The following is a 23,361-nucleotide window of genomic DNA, read 5'->3' as shown; positions in this document are numbered from 1 at the left end:
CATTAAGGACAACAGACAGATCCCATGGAGCCACAGGAGGGACATAGGGATGTTGTATCCACAAGACACCCTGAGTGAAGGTATGAACGCCAGGAATAGATGCACGTTTCCTCTGAAACCACACTGACAAGGCAGAAATATACGTTATGGTAAGAACTTACCGTTGATAATGGTATTTCTCCAAAGTCCACAGGTGACACAGGATAACAATGGGATATGATGGAGCAACAGCGGATTAGCAACAAACGATCAAAAGCTTTCTGGCCTCCCACGATGCAACGGGCCCGTCCATACATCCCGCCCACTGGATCAGGCAAATCAGTTGTATTCCAAAGCACAAGGTAGGAGCATCATGTAGAGCCCTAATCAGGCGAGAAAAACACACATGCACACCGTTCCATACAAGAAGGAAGAGGTTAGTGAGTAGAAAGATCCTCAAAACAGGTGCGTCAGGGTGGGATCCCTGTGGAACCGGCCATAACGTATACATTTCTCCAGCAGGGTCCACAGGTTATCCACAGGATAACAATGGGATTTCCCAAAGCAATTTAGTGGTGGGGACGCTCCTGATTGGACAGGAGAACCTTACACCCAAATTCAGCGTCATGACAGGCAAAAGTATCCAAGGCATAATGTCTAATAAATGTGTTAATGGATGACCATGTGGTTGCCTTACATATCTGTTCTGCTGAAGCACCATGTTGTGCTGCCCAAGAAGGACCTACCTTACGAGTAGAGTGAGCAGAGACATTAGCCGGAACAGGGAGATCAGCTAGAGAATATGCTTCTGAAATAGTCATTCGAAGCCATCTTGCCAGCGTCTGTTTAGTAGCATGCCATCCTCTCTTGTGAAATCCGTAGAGAATGAAGAGAGAATCTGTCTTTCTGATGGCACTGGTACGATCCACGTAGATCCTTATTGCCCGGACTACGTCCAGCGACGCATCTCCCGCAGAAAGTCCAGATACCTGAAAAGCCGGGACTACAATTTCTTCATTAAGGTGGAAATTAGACACCACCTTTGGAAGATACCCATACCTAGTTCTGAGAACTGCTTTATCTGGATAAAAAAATCAGAAATGGGGAACGACATGACAGCGCTCCTAAATCTGATACTCTTCTAGCTGATGACATAGTCAGTAGAAAGAGTACTTTTGCTGTCAACCATTTAAGATCCACCTTGTTAAGTGGTTCAAATGGGGCAACTTGAAGGGCTTTCAGGACTAAACATAAGTCCCACGGTACTGTAGGTGGAACAAAGGGAGGCTGAATGCGTAGCATTCCCTGGGAAAAACGTACGCACATCCTGTATATTGGCAATTTTATTTTGGAACCATATAGTCAATGCCGATACCTGCACTCTCAAGGAAGCCACCTTCAAACCCTTATCCATTCCTGCCTGAAGGAATGCGAGGACCCTGGAAACGCTATACGATTTTGGGTCCATACCTTCTTCACTGCACCAATGAATATAGGCCTGCCATATTCGGTGATAAATACGAGCTGAGGAGGGTTTCCTTGCTCTGAGCATTGTTTGAATTACCTGTTTAGAGAATCCTCTTGACTTTAGGATAGAGGTTTCAAGAGCCACGCCGTCAAAGACAGTCGATCCAGTTGTCTGTGATAACAGGGACCCTGTATCAGTAGATTTGGACGATGAGAAAGCAGAAGTGGAGTGTCCGTCGACATTCTCTGCAGATCTGTGTACCAATGCTTTCTGGGCCAAGCCGGAGCTATAAGAATCACGGCACCCTTTGCTTGCTTTATTTTCCTCACCACCCTGGGTAACAGGGTGATCGGAGGAAACAGATAAGCCAGATGAAAGTCCCATTTCACCGACAAGGCGTCCACAAAGATCGCTCCGGGATCCTTTGTTCTTGACCTGTATACAGGCACTTTGTTGTTCAGACGGGATGCCATGAGATCTCTCTCTGGCAACACCCATTTGTCTACTAGAGTCTGAAAGACCTCCGGGTGTAGGGCCCATTCGCTTGCTTGAATGGTGTGTCGAATGAGAAAGTCCGCTTCCCAGTTTAGGACTCCGGGAACGAACACTGCGGACAAGGCTGGAAGATGGAGTTCTGCCCACTTTAGTATGCGACTTACCTCCTTCATTGCTTTTTGGCTGTGAGTTCCTCCCTGATGGTTGAGGTACTGTCCGAGCGGATCTGGACTGGTTTTTCCTGAAGAATGTCCTTTGCCTGAATCCGTGCCATGTATATGGCCCGAAGTTCTAACAGGTTTATCGGCAGGCAACTTTCTTCTCTGGTCCATTGTCCTGGAACCATAATATTCCGGACACTGCTCCCCAGCCCGGAAGACTAGCATCTGTTGTCAGGATCTCCCAATCTGATATCCAAAAGGGTCTCCCTTTGTCTAGATGGGATGTCTATAGCCACCAGGCTAATGACTTCCTTACCTTTACTGGAAGTACCATCGTCTGTTTCTTTATTGTCTGATGTACTCCATTCCATCTGGCCAGAATCAGACGCTGCAGAGGCCTCGAGTGGAATTGTGCATACTCCACCATGTCGAATGTTGACACCATCAACACCATCACTCGCATAGCTGCGTGAATGGATAACCTCTGACTGTGTAACAAGTCCTGAATCTTTGACTGTACCTTGGATATCTTGTTCCGAGGTAAGAATACTCTCTGCAGACCTGAATCCAGTACAGCCCCCAAGTGAGTCATCCGTTGTGACGGAACCAGAGACGATTTTGCCCAATTTATGAGCCACCCGTGCCTCTGCAGACACGTTATTGTCTGTTGGAGATGGCAGAGGAGCAATCCATGTGATTGTGCCAGGATTAAAAGGTCGTCGAGTTATGGAAAAAGTCTTATCCCATGCTTGCGGAGATAAGCTGCCATAACCACCATAATCTTGGTAAATACTCTCGGGGCTGTGGCTAACCTAAAAGGTAGGGCCTGAAACTGGAAATGCTGCTGGAGGATAGCGAACTTGAGATAACACTGATGGGACAGTGCTATAGGAACATGTAGGTAAGCATCCTGAATATCCAGGGATACCATATAATCCCCTGGCTCCATGGCCAAAACTATGGAGCGTAATGTCTCCATGTGGAACCTCGGTACCCAAATATATTTGTTTAGCATTTTGAGACTGAGAATGGGCTGAAATTACCCATTTGGCTTCTGAACCAAAAATAGGTTAAAAAAAAACCCTGTCCCCGTTTTGCAGGGGGTACTGGAATAACTACTCCTGACTGAAGCAATTTCTGTACTACTTCTTGCAAAGCCCTGGCCTTTGTCTCTACCCGAGACGGACTGGTGCAGAAGAACCTTCGAGGAGGATGCTTCTTGAAGGGAAACGCATAACCTAGAGAAACCGCTTCTTGCACCCAGGCATCTGTTGTAGACTGCCGCCAGATCTGTGCAAACTGAAGAAGTCGCCCCCCTACCCAGGAGGAGGCCCGCACCATCAGGCTGATGGCTTATCTTCTGGTTTGGAAACTGGCCCTCTGGTAGCCCAATGCTTTTTTGACTTACCAAACTTATTGTATTGGGGCTGTTTACGATCACTTTTTCCCTTTGGTTTTCCTTGAGACCGAAAGGGTCGGAAAACTGGACCCCTAGATTTGGGGTTGTATGTGGAAGGAAACTTGACCTTCTTGGAGTCTGCTTCTGCCTCCAGAATATTTGTCAATTCCTTACTAAACAAAATATTTCCAGAAAAATGCAAAGATTCCAAAACCTTCTTAGATTCTGAATCGGCTTTCAACGTACGCAACCAAACTGCTCTGCGAGCAGCTATTGTTGAGGCTGATGCACTAGAAGCAATATGACCCATATCTAATGCCGCTTCTTCCAAGAATACTGCAGCCTGTTTAATATGGGCTATATAGGATTTTTGCTCTCTAGAAGCTGATGACAAATCACCTTCCAATGCATCAGCCCAGGCAGCCACTGCCTTTGCTATCCAAGCTGACGCCATGGCCGGCCTTATGACTGCTCCAGACAGGGAAAATATGGTTTTTAGAAAACCATCCACTCTCCTATCCGTGACATCATTTAAAGATGTTGACGGCAAAGGCAATATAGATTTTCGCACTAATTGAATCAAATGCGTATCTACTTTAGGAGCCACCTCCCTTTTTGAACAGTCCCGGCTGGAAAAGGATAATTTGAATCCCATTTTTTGGGAATTCTATATTTTTTGTTAGGTGTTACCAAAGACTCTTCCATGATTTCTGTCAGCTGGTCTGACCCTGGAAACTCAGTCTTAACTGTTTTGGGATGTTTAAACACAGGTTCCTTGGTTTTTAACACAGGCTCTGCTGAATCTTCTAAGGACAGAATGGCCTTCATTGCACTAATTAATTCAGCTACATCTATTGAGCTGAGACCTTCTTCCTCCTCTTCATATGTTGAGGTAGAGTAACCTGAGCTTTCATCTTCCGATGAATTGTCATGTGTAGCCTGTGAAGGTGAAGATTTACTTACCATCGGTCTATCAGCTTGTTTCATTTGAGAAGCTGCTGGGGGAATTGATATACCGTAGGTAGGGAGTTGCATGTATGGGTACCCTATACCTGGTACCAAAGCTGTAGGAATTATCTGTTCAGCTATACTGGACAAAGTCTGTGCAAACATAGCCCAAGGTGGATCCATCTGTACCTGATGTTGTACAGGGAACTGCCTTGTGTTCTGCTAAAAAGCAAAACAATTTACACACAAACTATCCTGAACCAGATCCTGAGACGATAATACAGTTTTGCAAGACAAACATGATATGAGTGTTGCTGTAAGTGTACCTTCGTCAACTTAGCCGCTCTTAGACATGATAATCAGCACTTTCACAGTGTACTACACAAATTGTGACTGTAATCACTTTAACCTTCTTAAAGTGATATCAATCTGACCCTACCTATACAGCAGCATTGAGGATCAGAAGAAACAACTGACAAACATATATAAAAGTCAGCAATCACACTAGCAGTCAGTCACATGTTATATATTAGTCATATGAGCACATCAACTACAAACACTTTTTAAAGTATGTAGGCGAACATTTACTGAATCCTGTATAAACAGATCTAACGTATTCAGATGCAATGCGAAGAAAAGCACAGTAAATGTACACAGACTCATATGCAATAGGCACTTAACTTAACTATTCGTACTTGACAAAGTAGATAGAAATTTAGTGCTGTATAGCCCGTACTCAGTAGAGTGGGATACAGGGAGACTCACCTCGCTTCCAGTGATCGATCAATACGTTAGCGAACGCTGAGTGGATCCAGACGCTACTAGTGTACACTGCCGCTCCAGGAACCTGTAGCGGACACGGACGCTCAGTGAACACAGACGCTCCGGTCTCATGGTAACGTTCAGTGAACACAGACGCAGTGGTCACACAGCCGCCTATGCGGTGACCGGATCTCTTGTGGTAGCGCTTAGTGAACACTGACGCAGCGGCCTATGCTGCGACAGAGTCCCCTCTGGTAGCGTCTGAGACGGAAGCGAGGAATCAGTTCATGGCGGGAGACTCGGCGGAAACTGGTCATGAACCGGGGGGAGGGGTGACCAGGAGAGCGTCTGATTCCCCACCGCTGACATCAACCCTAGGGATTGCGGCCTCATGCTATTCCTGGTGCCTCTGATCCCTAAGGCCTAGCGCTGGAGCACCCGTGGTGGCGGCGCGTCAGCTACTGTTTGATAGTCTCCTCCCAAAAACAGTGCGGCTGTGTCCGTATTCTATCTACTAAGCGGAACCGATGCCTTACCTTCCCTCCGGCCACAGCCTGGTAACATCTGATGGACCTGCTAGTATATCCGACACAGACGCCCACCGAAACAGCACTGTACTCGTAGGTAAGCATTGTTGCGACCCGGCGGAGAGTTGTTGGAGCGACTCTTTCCAATATGCATACAAGACGCTGTTTAGAAAGATCACTCAAAAAATAGTAAGACTATAAAAATAAAATAAGAAAGCTTGGGGCTGCTAAGGAAACAGCAGCCATCTGTCCATGGTCTGGCTCCTGCCGCACCAAACAAAAAACTGATTTGCCTGAGCCAGTGGGCGGGATATATGGACGGGCCCGTTGCATCCTGGGAGGCCAGATAGCTTTTGATCGTTTGGTGCCAATCCGCTGTCGCTCCATCATATCCCATTGTTATCTTGTGGATAACCTGTGGACCCTGCCGGAGAAATATGAACCTTGAGGGAGGCCAGACGAAAGCCTAAGTCCAGGCCTTGTTGCAGAAAAGCCAGAAGCCATGGGGTTCTGAACTTGTAAACATCGTAGTTCTTAGCAGCACACCAGGTGAAGTAAGAGTTCCAGACCCTGTAGTACATCCGAGCCGAAACCGGTTTACGGGCCTTCAACATAGTTTGGATGACCGCCTCAGAGAAACCTTTTGCCCTCAGGAGTGACACTTCTAGAGCCACGCCGTCAAAGCAAGTCTGGCCAGATCTGGGTAGACACAAGTGCCCTGAACGAGGAGGTCTGGGCGTTGAGGAAGTAGTAGAGGACGTTCCATCGATAGACCCTGCAGGTCTAAGAACCAATGCCATCTGGGCCACGCTGGAGCGATTAGAAGTAGCATTCCTCCCTCTTGCTTGAACTTCCGCAGAACCCTGGGCAGGAGTGACACCAGAGGAAACACATATGGCAGTCAAAATTTCCATGGTATTGCCAGTGCTTCCACGAATGCTGCATGAGGATTCCTTGTCCGTGATCCGAAGACCGGAACTTTGTGATTGTGTCGAGACGCCATCAGGTCTACGTCTGGCAGGCCCCACCTGTCCACTAGTACTTGAAACACCTCCGGATGAAGGCTACACTCTCCGACGTGTACGTCTTGATGACTGAGGAAATCCGCTTCCCAGTTAAGGACATCCGGAATGAACACTGCTGAAATTGCTGGCAGATGGCGTTCCGCCCAATGAAGAATTCTGGACACTTCCATCATTGCTTTTCGGCTTCGAGTGCCGCCTTGACTATTAATGTACGCCACCGCGGTGATGTTGTCCGACTGTACTTGAACAGGCCTGTTCCTTAACAGAGGCAGGGCTAGTGTCAAGGCATTGAACACTGCCCACAGTTCCAGAATGCTGATGGGGAGGAGAGACTACTCCTTGGTCCAGCGACCCTGGAGAGTGTGTTGCTCGAACACCGTGCCCCATCCCCGCAGACTGGCGTCCGTCGTCAGGAGGACCCAGTGGGGAATCCAGAAGGGACGGCCCCTGCTCAACTGTTGATCCTGGAGCCACCAGGACAGGGATAAGCGGACCTCCGGAGTCAGGACCATCATTTGATACCTGAGCCACTGAGGCAGACCGTCCCACTTGGATAGGATTAACCGTTGGAGAGGGCGAGAATGGAATTGAGCATACTCCACCATATCGAAAGTCGACACCATCAGGCGTAGTACTTGCATCGCCGAGTGAATAGACATTTTTTGGGCGAGAGAGGAAGTAACTGATCCTGTCCTGAAGCCTCAGGACCTTCTCTGGAGACCGAAACAGCCTCTGTGCGTATCCAGCAGGGCCCCCAGGTGCACCATGCGCCGCATAGGGACCAGGGAGGACTTTTTCAAATTGATCAGCAATCTGTGGGCTGTGAGGAATTGCACCGTCAGCTGGAGATGACTCAGGAGGACATCTTGGGAGCTTGCCAGGATCAGCAGGTCGTCCAGATACGGCAGGATCCTGATTCCGTTGACGGAGATGAGCTGTCTTCACGGCCATGACCTTGGTGAAAATCCGAGGGGCCGTAGTCAGTCCAAACGGCAGAGCCCTGAATGGATAATGGAGGTTGAACTTGCCAATAGCAAACTGCAGATATTGCTGATGCGAAATGGCAATAGGTATATGCAGGTAAGCATCCTGTATATCCAGAGATACCATGTAGTCCCCAGGTTCCATGGCCAGTACAATGGGGCGCAGTGTTTCTATACGGAACTTGGAAACTCTCACAAACTTGTTCAGTGACTTGAGGTCGAGAATAGGCCGGAAAGACCCACTGGGTTTTGGTACTAGAAACAGGGTTGAGTAGTAGCCCCTCCCTGTTTGGGAGATAGCCACCGGCACCACCACTCCTGTCTCCAGGAGGGATTGGATAACCAAGTGTAGAGCTTGCGCCTTCAACGGGTCCGATGGGCTGACCGTTGCGCAGAACTGGCAAGGAAGACGGCTCTTGAAAGAGACCGCGTACCCGTGAGAGACAACTTCCTGCACCCACGCGTCTGAAGTGGTCCTTAACCAGACCTGGGTGAACTGTAGGAGTCGGCAGCCCACCCTGGGGTCCCCCAGGGGAAGGCCCGCCCCGTCATGCTGCAGGCTTGTCCTGTTTGGATGCAGGCTGACGGGCAGCCCAGGATTGTTTAGATTTGGGCTTACCGGTCTTGAAAGTACGAGGCTTGTTCGAGTACCCCTGACCATCTGATTTACCTGAGGTCCAAAAGGAACGAAAAGTAGTACTTTTAGCTTTCGGAGCAGAAGGAGTAGTATTAGGAAAGCACGAAGTCTTAGCAGAGGCCAAGTCAGTCACAATCTTATTAACATCTTCTCCTTAAAAGGGAGCACCTCCAGAGTCTTCTTGGAATCTAGGTCCTCCTACCAGGACCGCAACCACAGAATCCGGTGAGCCGAAATAGACGTAGACGCTTTGGATGCCAGAATACCTGCCTCAGAGGACGCTTCTTCAATATAATGGGAGGCGGTGGTAATATGAGACAGACACTGTTTGGCAATGTCAGAAATATCCTGAGGTAGCTCTTCCTCCAGTACCTGGACCCACGCATCAATAGCTTTTGCAACCCAGGAGGCCGCAATAGTGGGCCTGTGAATTGCCCCAGTTAAAGAATAAATACACTTCAGGCATTCCTCCACACGCTTATATGTCGGCTCCTTCAGAGAGGTGACAGTGGTAACAGGCAGAGGAGAGGAAACCACGATCCGTGAGACGTGCGAGTCGACCGGCGGTGGAGTTTTCCACATGTTAGTTAACTCCGCAGGGATAGAAAAATGTGCCAATATCTTCTTGGAGAGGGCAAACTTCTTTCCTGGGGAGACCCAAGCCTCTTGATGTATGTCAATTAAAAAGGTCAGAGTGCGGAAGAACGACCTTTGCCACCTTCTGACGCTTGAATTTATCTGGCTTTTTAGATGCAGTAGTGCACAGGTTCTCAAACTCGGTCCTCAGGACCCCACACGGTCCATGTTTTGCAGGTCACCTGTAGATTTTTAAAATGTGACAGTTGGTGATACACAGTGTAAGCTGCTGGGTGACATGAAAAATGTGAACCGTGTGGGGTCCCGAGGACCGAGTTTGAGAACCACTGCAGTAGTGGGATCAGCTTCATCATCAATCTGGAGAACCATTTTGATAGCTTCCACTAATTCAGGGACATCAACCTAACATAGAAACATAGAAACATAGAATTTGACGGCAGATAAGAACCACTTGGCCCATCTAGTCTGCCCCTTTTTTTTTTTTATCCTTTAGGTAATCTCAACCCTTTTTGAACCTTAATTCTTTGTAAGGATATTCATATGCCTATCCCAAGCATGTTTAAATTGCTCTACAGTCTTAGCCTCTACCATCTCTGATGGGAGACTATTACACTTATCCACTACCCTTTCTGTGAAGTAATTTTTCCTTACATTTCCCCTGAACCTCCCCCCCTCCAGTCTCAGTGTATGTCCTCGAGTTCTAATACTTCTCTTCCTTTGAAGAATGTTTCCCTACTGAACTTTAAGACCCTTGATATATTTGAAAGTTTCTATCATGTCTCCCCTTTCCCTTCTCTCCTCCAAACTATACATGTTAAGATCTTTTAGCCTTTCCAGGTACGTTTTGTGATGTAGGCCATGCACCATTTTAGTTGCCCTTCTTTGTACACTCTCTAATGTATTTATATCCTTCTGGAGATATGGTCTCCAGAACTGGACACAGTATTCCAGATGGGGCCGCACCAATGACCTATACAGTGGCATTATCACTTCTTTTTTTCCTGCTACTGAAATAGTGACTCCTAAATCCCTTTCCTCCTCAGTAGTTTCCATTATAGTACCCTTGATACTATATTTAGCCTTTGGGTTTTTGAGACCCAAGTGCATGATTTTGCATTTTTTAGCATTAAACTGTAGTTGCCACGTTCTTGACCATTTCTCAAGCTTAGCTAGGTCATCAATCATTTGTTTTACCCCTCCCGGTGTGTCTACCCTGTTGCATATCTTTGTATCATCTGCAAAAAGGCATACCTTCCCTTCAATACCATCTGCAATGTCACCAACAAAGATATTAAAGAGAACTGGACCAAGTACTGTTATGATTCCAGCACTCTGGTCTGAGGAGATCTTATTGCGAGGACCGGAGCACTGGAACGTAATGCTGGGGAAGGGAGCGGGAATGGAAAATAGCCCCTGGCGCCCTAACTCCGTTGTCTCGCCCGTGCTGTCAGAAATCCCCTGCGAGACTATGGTTGCTTGAGCCCATGGCAGCCGCGTTTGACCTGAGGTACATGCTCCCCATCAGAGTCCACTGAGTCAGAATCAGTCGGATCAGTATAGGCCCCACCTTCATCAGAAGTATCTGAAACATGAGTGGATTGACAGGAGGAAATCACACGCTTAGAGGGCCCCTTAGCCCCAGAGGGCTGAGGTGTAGACTTCTGTTTAACGAAGGATTTATTCAAAACCTGTATTTGGTTAGATAGTGTGTCCGCCCAAGGCGGATTAGCTACAGGGACAATTTGTGGCTGCAATGACACAGGCAGTCCAACAGGGGGCGCAAGACATGTTACCAAAGTATTTAACATACAAGAAAAGGCGGCCCGCGGTGACTCTTGGTTGGCCACGGGGGCCACAGGTGGAGTGGGAGATGTAAGGGACCCAGAACCCACATCCCCAGCAACAGGTTCCCCTCCCGGTAAATCTGTGGGAGCAGCACTGCCTGATGCAGGAGCGTCCACGGAATTTCCGTCCTGTGTGGCAGACATTATGAGGAATGCAGCCGTGGGGCACACAGTACAATATAGCCAAACAATAGTAATACCGTAATCCCCTGATTTATTTGCTAATAAAAGCAGGACACAGAGAAATGAATCTGTATGGGGTGACTGAAATACACTGACATGTATAGACTGTGTAGCACTATATATGTATATTTATAGACAAATAAATGTGGACCCTGACATACTTATCCTCACAGGGTTCAGAATATAGTGTTAGCAAGGGTGTGATACACTTGAAAAAGAGAGCGCACACAGTAGCTATATGGCACACTCAGTCACAAACACAATGCAGGAATAATGTACACAATAATACTGCACTGGACAGGCAATTTACATACAATAGCAGATACGTATATGCAGAGAGATATAACAATGCAGAGCAGTACTGGATGTATCTCACAGAATAATTGTAACACCTCTTCTGTCAGTAACACACTTATTTCTTAACTAACACAGTCAAATGACATGTAGAATGAATACTCAAGTGTCCTGTATAAGCATAGAGCTAGAACAGGTGGCTATACAGAGGAGACAGCACCCAGCAATCCCACAGAGAGCAGCCCTTCAGCTAAAATGACACCAGGTCTCAGCAGGGAGTGAGGGGAAAGTGAAAGCAGCTCCAGGGCGGGAACATCTGCAGTAGATGGCGCCGGAGCTGGGGGGAGGGGCTACAGGCAGCGCTCTATCCCCACAATGCTGGACTTCACCACTAGTAACTTAAGCAGCCTAAAATAAATGCCTGTGCTCCGTTTACTGCCCTGGTGGATATAGTGGGGTCCCTGAGCAGTACAGTGTCCACGCCAGCCGCGCGATCCGTCTCCCATGGGCCGCGTGCGAATCGTGATTTGTACCCGGCGGGTCCCCCTGGGGGACCCTCTTACCTCCTTCCTGCAGCCACGCAATCCTGGAGATGAGCAGCGGCAGTGTGCCAAAATACCGGTGAGTCTCCGCTGTAAGTACCCGGGAACCAGGCCGCGGGAGTATATAGCGCCACAAAGGGGAGGTGATGGAGCCGCAGCACGGCATGTCTCCCAGACATAGAAGTGCTGCGGCTCAGTAGCATAGTAAAAGCTTTCTTAATTTCTTCAAAGTCTTCAAGGCTGCCTATGGCAGCCCCCTCTGTTAGTGACCTGCACTGCAGGCACCAACTTTAAAACTGAGATCCTGTGCACGGAGGAGGGGTGAAATAGAGGAGTCGGTGCAGTGCATCTTGGGAACAGTCAACGTTTTTAGCCTTATGATGCCTCGGCTCAAGATCCAACTCTACACCCCGATGTTATTCCCTGTGGAATACCAGTGTACCCCACTGCAGAAAGTTATAATTTCAATCTCTTTGGTAACTAATACAATAAGAACTGTATTAATAATCCCTCCAACTAAAATAAAAACAAATAGGAAAAACACACGACAATCTCAGTAATCAGGGAAATGCTATCCCATACTTATACTGGTTCTCCAGCCTCTGAACGCTACACGAATTTAGACGCTAGTCAAAGCTTTTTGGCTCAATATCGTTTTCCTTCAAGCTAAAGGGTAAATTACCAGGTTTATAAACCAGGTGTATTTCCATTTTACTTTACTGTAAATTACATAACTGAAACGGCTGCCTGCTGCTCAATCAAAAGAAACAAGATTTCCCATCCGTTAATGTGAGTGAGAAATGGCCATAGACTCCAATGACACAAGAGCCTCTCGCGCCCTAATGACCCACGAATGGTACAACTCTGTTACATACAGTAAAACTACACACCATAGCTTTTTATTTTTTTTATCAAGCCAGCTCCAACGCTTGTACTTGTCAGAGCTAGAAAACACACAGGCTCACTGGATGCAGTATGAATGCAGGGAGCAGCCATGCTGTTGTAGCCCACTTTCAATTCTGAGACTACAGTGTTTCAGAGGTAGACTTAAACACTGGAAGTCATCCCTCAGTCTGTCCCCCATGTTGGCACACTTCACTGTCCCTTCTGTGGCACAAGCCTCCAGAGACATGTAACCGAACTGGCGCCTAAGCTGTGGGATCCCACGCAGCACCAGGGAGTCAGATGGGGTGAGTCAGAGAACCAGCTGCCTTTTACCATGTATAGTAAGAGCATGAGACCCTTCTCTGACATCACTGGCTGCCGGTGGGGGATGTTGGAATTCCACTGCATTTCCCCATTCTCCCACTCACGTTATCAGGGAGAACTGAGGGGCCCAGGTCCTTGTGTGATACCTCGCACTTCATTATCTGGCAGCACTGACTGCACTGGCCTGTGAGGTTCACACTACGGACTCTCTGCACCCACTCAGGTGCGGGAAAAAGATACAAAACTTTTCTAAAAATGCAGCATCACTAAGAGATCGCTTACCTGCGGCGTGGGGGGTTCCACTTTCCTCTTCTTTTTCTGATTCTGCTTGTTGGTCTTGGGGTACACGATCAACATCTCCAGCCACCTGAAAGACACAAAGGTAGCACACTTTAGAGTAATAGCCCTGAAACACTGCGTTACCCCCTAGCCTCACTTCAGCCTCCAAGACAATGGCCTATCCAATGGTTTTATAAAATAGCCAGTAGCACTTTATCAGTCAATAACGCGTGCAACAGGATTGGCTTCCTGTATGCTCATTCCCACCCCTGTTGCGTTGGGAAAAGTAAATTAGGAATGCCTGTGCACACATCACAACTAATGCCAAGAGCCAACAGATTCTAAGTAACATTTAATCAAACCAATAGTAACGTGATCAAAACTGAAGCAAAAAAGGTTACAGATATCGGGGCAGATGTATTAAAGGGCCGTATTCATGGCCCGATATGGGGAGAGATGTGTGCTGAGCGAACCGCTCAGCACACATCTCTCCCCCCCGCTCAGCACAGCTGGGTGAAATGAGCGACTTGCTAGATTGGCCTGCATGCAGGCTCAATCTAGCACCAGCGATAGGGATGCACGGGGCTGCGCATCGCTATCGCTGTGGGGGTACACACGGAGAGATCGCTGCTTAAAATCTAAGCAATCTAGTCAGATTGCTTAGATTTTAAGCAGCGACCGCTCCGTGAGTACCCCCCTTAAGCCTGGAGAAGTGGTAAAGCAGTGATAAGTGGAAGGTGATAACGCACTAGCCAATCAGCTCCTAACTGTCATAATGATTGGCTGGTGCGTTATCACCTTGTGCTCATCACTGCTTTATCACTTCTCCAGGTTTAATACATCTGCCTAATTGTTTCCAAAAACATTTTGCTTATCTTGATTCCTGATCTCACAGAACTCCTTAACCTAAAACACAATAAGGCTTTGGCTGGGGTAACTCCCGCGCTTTAGAATGTATTGCTGCTAGAAAGACTCAGGAAATTCTAGGAAATGCGGTTATTCCTCTGCTAGGGGAAACGCTGCTTTGACGCATTAAGAGATCATTACTGCCTGTGGTTGGCAGGCTACAGTGGACCTGAATTGTAGCACATTACCTCTCTGCTAGGCAATACACCTACATGTAGCGTTTGGGAGACGGTGAAGCTTCGATAAGTGTGTCATCAATAGCGCTCCCACAGACATTACTGACAGGAAATAAAATCAGGAACCTGAAACATAAAATGCTGCTTCTAAAATTCAGACTTGTCGCCAGTCTTATGTAGAATGTCAAGTGGTTAAGATCACAGCTGCATAAGAAAGAGGCTCAGGAGCTTATCAGGGCTGCATTGAGATACTGGCCAGAGATACTGCATTTCTACTGCATTTCTCCTACACACTGCCTGTCAATAACTTCACTGGAAAGGATTGAAGTCATAATAAACATACATCCGCACAGAAGAGGCACCCAAACATGTACATTATAAGGTCGCATTGTACAAGGTCCAAAAACTGGGAAGGAGTCATCTTGTAGACACTGCCAATGACGACAGTTAGAAAGTGGACAGCATAATGCTGACTAATTAATACTAATTAAAGCATCTTAAAAGGTGTTGCCAGTATACCTTTAAGCACAATAATTAACAATCATTTGTAAAAGCTATACTGCAGATACGGTATAAATGCTTTCCTTGTCGGCACAGCTGACCAATCCCCAAAACAACTGCTATGTAGACACAATCAACTCTATCATCAAATAAATTGTGGCTGCATAGCTTGTCCTGATTGTGGACTGTGGGGTCTATTCATGAAGCAGTGAAAAGTGTGGAGAAGTGAGCCAGTGGAGAAGTTGCCCATGGCAACCAATCAGATGCTCTGTATAATTTTACAGTATGCAAAGTATAAATGTTACGTCAATGCTGATTGGTTGCCATGGGCAACTTCTCCACTCTTTTCACTGCTTCATGAATAGACCCCTGTGTGCTGTATATGGTCAGCTTGAGGATATAACTTGTGCTGTATATGGTCAGCTTGAGGATATAACTTATGCTTAATATATACTCTACCTTATACCCTCCTTACCCCTTACTTATTCAAAAGCAGCACTAGGCACAGTATGGGTATTACAAATATGGTGAGGGAATACATACCAATGACCGGCGGACAGGATGCCGGCTGTCAATATCCCAACAGCTGCATCCTGTCCGCTAGAATGCCGACAGCGGGGCGAGTGCTAAGAGTCCCCTTTTGGGGAGATATTTCACTGTGGATTCAATAATGATGGATAATGCTGCTGTGGAATGACGTCTGCTGATAGAACGGTCACACCATGGCACAGATGACAGTAGATACTTCCATGTAGCAATTAAGTTCTAGTGGACTTTCTTGTATATGTAATGTTTCCTTTCCACTTAGCTGGATGACTTCAAAGAGCCAGTGGTACTGAAACCATCATTGGGCGTCTGGTGTGGTGCAATATAACTACATGCTAATACAGCTTATCGCTTGCACAAAAGCCTGTTAATGAGACGGTCAGTGGTTTGGAGTATTTTACACTCGGCAAAACAGATGATTCATAGAAACCATTAAATGCACGCAGATGGTGACAGATGCAGGTTTTCCACATTAAATACAATTTCTATTGGATAGAAATATTCTACACACTCCACAGAGTCAGCAAGAGAAGTGCGTTACAGAAGATTTACATGGGAACATCTGACCATGGAGAGAGAGCTCTGAAGAGTTTATACACAGAGCGATGAAGCATTTCAAATACAAACACACAGAGAAAAAGGAGACAAGGAGAGAGGGAGGTGCAGGGTGGGTTCTAGGGAGTGGGTTGAGGAACTGGGTCCTGGGACAGGAGAGAGAGAGAGAGAGAGAGAGAGAGAGAGAGAGAGAGAGAGAGAGAGAGATATGTTAAAGAAGAACAGTTTTCTACTGAGAGTGACACTGGCCGTGGTGAGGAAAATATTTGCTGTGAATTAGAGCAGAAGGAAGAGGACAGTACACAGAATAATACAGAGAAATGTATATTGTACATACACAGTATAATACAGAGAAGTGTATATTGTACATACACAGTATAATACAGAGAGGTGTATATAAGCAGAAGGAAGAGGACAGTACACAGTATAATACAGAGAAATGTATATTGTACATACACAGTATAATACAGAGAAATGTATATTGTACATACACAGTATAATACAGAGAAGTGTATATAAGCAGAAGGAAGAGGACAGTACATGCACAGTATAATACAGAGAAATGTATATTGTACATACACAGTATAATACAGAGAAATGTATATAAGCAGAAGGAAGAGGACAGTACATACACAGTATAATACAGAGAAGTGTATATTGTACATACACAGTATAATACAGAGAAGTGTATATAAGCAGAAGGAAGAGGACAGTACATACACAGTATAATACAGAGAAGTGTATATTGTACATACACAGTATAATACAGAGAAGTGTATATAAGCAGAAGGAAGAGGACAGTACATGCACAGTATAATACAGAGAAATGTATATTGTACATACACAGTATAATACAGAGAAATGTATATAAGCAGAAGGAAGAGGGCAGTACATACACAATATAATACAGAGAGAGGTGTATATAAGCAGAAGGAAGAGGACAGTACATACACAGTACAATACAGAGAGAGGTGTATATAAGCAGAAGGAAGAGGGCAGTACATACACAATATAATACAGAGAGGTGTGTATAAGCAGAAGGAAGAGGACAGTACATACACAATACAATACAGAGAGAGGTGTATATAAGCAGAAGGAAGAGGACAGTACATACACAATATAATACAGAGAGAGGTGTATATAAGCAGAAGGAAGAGGACAGTACATACACAATATAATACAGAGAGGTGTATATAAGCAGAAGGAAGAGGACAGTACATACACAATATAATACAGAGAGAGGTGTATATAAGCAGAAGGAAGAGGACAGTACATACACAATATAATACAGAGAGAGGTGTATATAAGCAGAAGGAAGAGGACAGTACATACACAATATAATACAGAGAGAGGTGTATATAAGCAGAAGGAAGAGGACAGTACATACACAATATAATACAAAGAGAGGTGTATATAAGCAGAAGGAAGAGGGCAGTACATACACAATATAATACAGAGAGAGGTGTATATAAGCAGAAGGAAGAGGGCAGTACATACACAGTACAATACAGAGAGAGGTGTATATAAGCAGAAAGAAGAGGGCAGTACATACACAATATAATACAGAGAGAGGTGTATATAAGCAGAAGGAAGAGGACAGTACATACACAATACAATACAGAGAGAGGTGTATATAAGCAGAAGGAAGAGGGCAGTACATACACAATATAATACAGAGAGGTGTATATAAGCAGAAGGAAGAGGACAGTACATACACAGTACAATACAGAGAGAGGTGTATATAAGCAGAAGGAAGAGGGCAGTACATACACAATATAATACAGAGAGAGGTGTATATAAGCAGAAGGAAGAGGACAGTACATACACAATACAATACAGAGAGAGGTGTATATAAGCAGAAGGAAGAGGGCAGTACATACACAATATAATACAGAGAGGTGTGTATAAGCAGAAGGAAGAGGGCAGTACATACACAATACAATACAGAGAGAGGTGTATATAAGCAGAAGGAAGAGGACAGTACATACACAATACAATACAGAGAGAGGTGTATATAAAGCAGAAGGAAGAGGACAGTACATACACAGTACAATACAGAGAGAGGTGTATATAAGCAGAAGGAAGAGGGCAGTACATACACAATATAATACAGAGAGGTGTGTATAAGCAGAAGGAAGAGGACAGTACATACACAATATAATACAGAGAGGTGTATATAAGCAGAAGGAAGAGGACAGTACATACACAATATAATACAGAGAGGTGTATATAAGCAGAAGGAAGAGGGCAGTACATACACAATATAATACAGAGAGAGGTGTATATAAGCAGAAGGAAGAGGGCAGTACATACACAATATAATACAGAGAGAGGTGTATATAAGCAGAAGGAAGAGGACAGTACATACACAGTACAATACAGAGAGAGGCGTATATAAGCAGAAGGAAGAGGACAGTACATACACAATATAATACAGAGAGAGGTGTATATAAGCAGAAGGAAGAGGACAGTACATACACAATATAATACAGAGAGAGGTGTATATAAGCAGAAGGAAGAGGACAGTACATACACAATATAATACAGAGAGAAGTGTATATAAGCAGAAGGAAGAGGACAGTACATACACAATATAATACAGAGAGAGGTGTATATAAGCAGAAGGAAGAGGACAGTACATACACAATATAATACAGAAAGGTATATAAGCAGAAGGAAGAGGACAGTACATACACTATAATACAGAGAGAGGTGTATATAAGCAGAAGGAAGAGGGCAGTACATACACAATATAATACAGAGAGGTGTGTATAAGCAGAAGGAAGAGGACAGTACATACACAGTACAATACAGAGAGAGGTGTATATAAGCAGAAGGAAGAGGGCAGTACATACACAATATAATACAGAGAGGTGTGTATAAGCAGAAGGAAGAGGACAGTACATACACAATATAATACAGAGAGAGGTGTATATGTAGCACAAGGAAGAGGACAGTACGTGCACAGTATAGTACAGAGAGAGGTGTATATAAGCAGAAGGAAGAGAACAGTACAATACAGAGAGGAGGTGTATATATAGCACAAGGAAGAGGACAGTACGTGTAATACAGAGAGAGAGGTGTATATATAGCACAAAGGAAGAGGACAGTACATACGCAGTACATATAATAGAGAGAGAGGTGTATATATAGCACAAGGAGGAGGACAGTACGTGTAATACAGAGAGAGAGAGGTGTATATATAGCACAAAGGAAGAGGACAGTACATACGCAGTACGTATAATACAGAGAGAGGTGTATATATAGCACAAGGAAGAGGACAGTACATACGAAGTACGTATAATAGAGAGGTGTATATAAGCAGAAGGAAGAGGACAGTACATACACAGTACAATACAGAGAGGTGTATATATAGTACAAGGAAGAGGACAGTACATACGCAGTACGCATAATACAGATAGAGGTGTATATAAGCAGAAGGAAGACGAGATCACATATACAGTATTATACAGATACATACACAGTATTATATAGAGGTGTATATAAGCAGAAGGAAGAGGGCAGAACATACACAGTACAATACAGAGAGAGGTGTGTATATAGTACAAGGAAGAGGACAGTACATACGCAGTACGCATAATACAGAGAGAGGTGTATATAAGCAGAAGGAAGACGAGATCACATATACAGTATTATACAGATACATACACAGTATTATATAGAGGTGTATCTTGGATGATGCTGCCAGAGAGCAGATTAATATCTCCGCGGGTATCTCCCTAGAACAAAGTATCAGGCACAATGCCCCCTTTGTTGCCAGCAGACGCACACAGCTTGGGCCAGACCCAGCACACCTGCACTAGGGACAGAGGAGCCTTGATCACGCTCCATCCATACAAACGTATCACCAGCCTTATGTTGTCTAAGAGGAAACATTCTAAATTACTCAAATCTATAGGCCCAATTCATATGTACGCAACTGCTAATGTTAGCAAGTCAGGCTACCGCCCATATAAGATGGCAGACGCCCAGCGGAGCTATCGCCAACTCATTCGCAACTGCGCACACATATTCAGCCTACACACAAGAACGAGGACACGCCTGCGTTTTCGCTGCCACTCCCCATTACCGCCCCCAAACGGTCCCTCCCTGTCAATCACTCTACAGTAAAAGTTTCACGATCGCAAAAGCACCCCGACACATGCACAGTGCGATCGCTGCGCGCGCCGTCTGAAGATAATCTCTCACTTGCGAGGACATCGGCGACTGCGAACCACCATGGATTAGGCCCTATATTTATAAACACTAGTGAAAACAAAAAAGGGTCCGTTGCTCATAGCAATATCACCAGGTGTTTAATTTCACTAGAACACTACACATAGAATTGGACTCCCTGCTATGGGCAGACACCGCCATTCTGCCTTCAACACAAATACCACCCCCCCTTCATTATTTTTTACAAAATATAGATTAGAACAATGGTCTGCGAAATACAGCCCACTACTCCAAAACCTATGCAAGGCCCACTCCCAGCTGCACTGCCTTAGTACTCCATAGCTTAGATGTAAGGGTCTAGATCCTAAGGGCCTAATTCAGACCAGATCGCAGCAGCAACATTTTTCTCTAATGTGCAAAACCATGTGCACTGCAGGGAGGGGGGGCAGATATAACATGTGCAGAGAAAGTTAGATTTGGGTGTGGTGTGTTCAAACTGAAAACTAAACTGCAGAGTAAAAATACAGCAGACAGTATTTACTCTGCACGGAAACAAAATAACCCACCCAAATCTAACTCTCTCTGCACACGTTATATCTGCCTCCCCTGCAGTGCACATGGTTTTGCCCATTAGAGAAAGATTTTGCTGCTGCCATCAGGTCTGAATTAGGCCCTAGGTACGACAGCCAGCCCGGCTGGACATATCTGCCTTACAGCCACTCAGAGCAGAGTCAGAACATGGGGAAGAACCTGAAGACGACGCATGCGGTGAGTGGTGTGGAGGACAGTTGCAAGTAGGAGTCCCATCAAACACATTCTGACTTTGGAGATCAGACTGTCAGAAGGCCCTGAGGTGAGTAGTGGGGTGGTCTGAGCCCGAGTTGGAGCACTGTGTGGCATAATGTAAACTGGGGGAACCGAGTGCCATAAATTGGGGATTTCTTTTTGTCATGTGTGTTTGCCCTTTGCTGAGCTGTACCTGTGGTCATTCTGGTCATTCCTGGTCTGCTTCCCTGCAGTTCCCCTGGGTTTTGCAGAATGTCCCTCTTGTGCGTAGTCTTACCTCCTCTTTTTCCTTGTTTGAGCTTGACCTGTTTTTATGTCCATTTATTCCACCAATTTTATTAATCGTTTTTTTATATTTTATAGGCTGTCCTTGATACTTCCCTAAAACGGAGCTTAGCCTATGTGCGTGAGGTATACCATTGTGCATATGTATAGCTTCACTTTCTGACCAAGAGCGCAGCAGAATCACATGACACTCTGCATCAGCCACTCCAATGTACCACTCACCCATTAATTATCTCCTTGTTCTCTGCTCTGATGAAATGTTCTTCTGGGGTCAGGATGCAGAGGGAGAACTTCTGGCCAGTGCGACTTTCCCCATCGATGACGTCTGTGCACTGGTTCATGTTTATAGTCCCCTGTGGAAGGGTGGTGGGCTGCCAGGACAATGAAAAAAAAAAGCATCATAATTAGAACATAGAAAGGGTGCTAAACATGGCAGATGACATTAAAGTCCTACACAGCGGGTAAAATAGAGCAACGCCCATGGAACATTTATATAATGCATGGGAGCATCCTATAGACCAGGAAACACATGGTACTACCATATTCTGTGGATGAGTGAGTGACACTTAGCTGTGCTGGGGAGAGCATCTGGGTAGTTACAGTCATGTGAATGCATTTTACAACACACACGGAGACTATACACTAACACGGACAGTATATATGTAGCTGGACTGACAATCATATCATCATAAGGACTCGCATTTTTATTCTATTTATGCAAAATAAAGCAGAATCCACTTGTGAAGCACAGCGTAATATGTTGTCCTTATGTAAGTAAATGTTATTAATAACAGCAGAGAAAAGTTTATACAGAGCAGCAGGAAAACATGAGGAATGGGATTGCTTTAGAAGTATCTGAAAAAGATCAGACTCTCCTGCTGTTTGGTGACAACGTGACCCTTCAGGTAAAGGGCTCAGTTTTACACCCCGTATCAGCAGCAGCAGCTTTACAGTGGCAGCCTCCCATCCATGACAGCAGCTCCATCCCCTATCTGTAGGCACAAAGCCGCCTCATGACACTATCCTCCATGCGTCCCTTACTATCCGCACTCATTCTACTCTAATGGAAAGGATTACAGCAGAGGAGCAGTGTGGTCAGTCGGTAAATGCTCTCATATGGAGATTCTGGCACATGGTAAATGCAGCAATGTCTGCCATGCCAGATACTAATCCCATAACTATGAATTGGATCACTAATTGGTACGGCTGTGCTTTCAAGGCTACACAATGCTATATCAGCTTAACTGGGAAATATCCATGACTCAAATCGGGGTGTGTCTTTTTATGTCCGGTGATGCTATATTCAGGTGGGCAGCACTGTTCCTGGTCTGTTATAGCTTTCCTGATCCTTGCTACATGGGCGCAGCCATGCTGTTTCCAGGTCAGGTGAACACACCTCCCAACCAGATTCTGCTGCTGTGGTCACATGATCCCCGCTTCCAAATGCAGCTAAGAGATCACTATTTAAACCTGTACATGTGGCTCAACTCTTGTCAGAACTTATTTCCTAAATGCCTGTTCCCTCTGACTCCAGTCACTCTTTGTGATTACCTGCACTCAGCCACTCTATCTCCAGCCTGTGCCAGCGCGCCTTTTGCCAGTATCACTACCACCTGTCTGCGTTTAGCGCATGCAGTATTCAGTCTGAGACAGTTTTCCTGTTATCAGCCTGTGTCTAGTACCGCTGCAGCTGCTGGTGCCAGTACTCCTGTTACAGTTTGTATCCAGTACCTCTCCTATTACCAGCAGCCAGCGCTCCTGGCGTGGCCAGTGTCTAGCGCTCCTGACAATAGGAGGCCACAAACTGCTCAGCATCCCCAGCCTGTGTCACAAAGTACTTATCTACCCTAATAATGGCCTCCCGTATCACACAGAGCCTGTCTCGCTACACTCCTGTTCCTGGCGTTGTCCACCACTGGTTGATAACAGGAGCAAAAACACAACATTTTAGCAAAACTTCTCACAAAGAGAATAGAAAATGTCTGTCTATGTACCTTGCTCCCCTTGTTCTACGCTATGCAGTTTACACAACACGTACACGGGCCTGACTGCTGACAGGACAATAAGGTGTAGTCTCGGTCACAAGTGTCTGCAGCTG

The 23,361-nt window shown here is 45.6% G+C and overlaps 1 protein-coding gene across 9 annotated transcripts in view; it reads right to left on the bottom strand.

Annotated features, from left to right (window-relative positions):
• MPRIP (myosin phosphatase Rho interacting protein) overlaps nucleotides 1-23,361 on the bottom strand; it is a 206,753-nt gene that overhangs the window by 66,431 nt on the left and 116,961 nt on the right. For all 9 annotated transcript variants that reach the window (XM_063934824.1, XM_063934821.1, XM_063934822.1 and 6 more), the window contains 2 exons: nucleotides 21,486-21,634; nucleotides 13,336-13,420 (listed from right to left, as the gene is read on the bottom strand). In XM_063934824.1, the coding sequence (XP_063790894.1) occupies nucleotides 13,336-13,420; nucleotides 21,486-21,634 (234 nt within the window). The remainder of the gene's footprint in view (nucleotides 1-13,335; nucleotides 13,421-21,485; nucleotides 21,635-23,361) is intronic.

The sequence above is a fragment of the Pseudophryne corroboree genome, chromosome 7 (assembly GCF_028390025.1).
Source record: "Pseudophryne corroboree isolate aPseCor3 chromosome 7, aPseCor3.hap2, whole genome shotgun sequence".
NCBI lineage: Eukaryota > Metazoa > Chordata > Amphibia > Anura > Myobatrachidae > Pseudophryne > Pseudophryne corroboree.
Note: the sequence above shows the minus strand (reverse complement) of the source record. Positions and strands in the feature narration are given on the sequence as shown.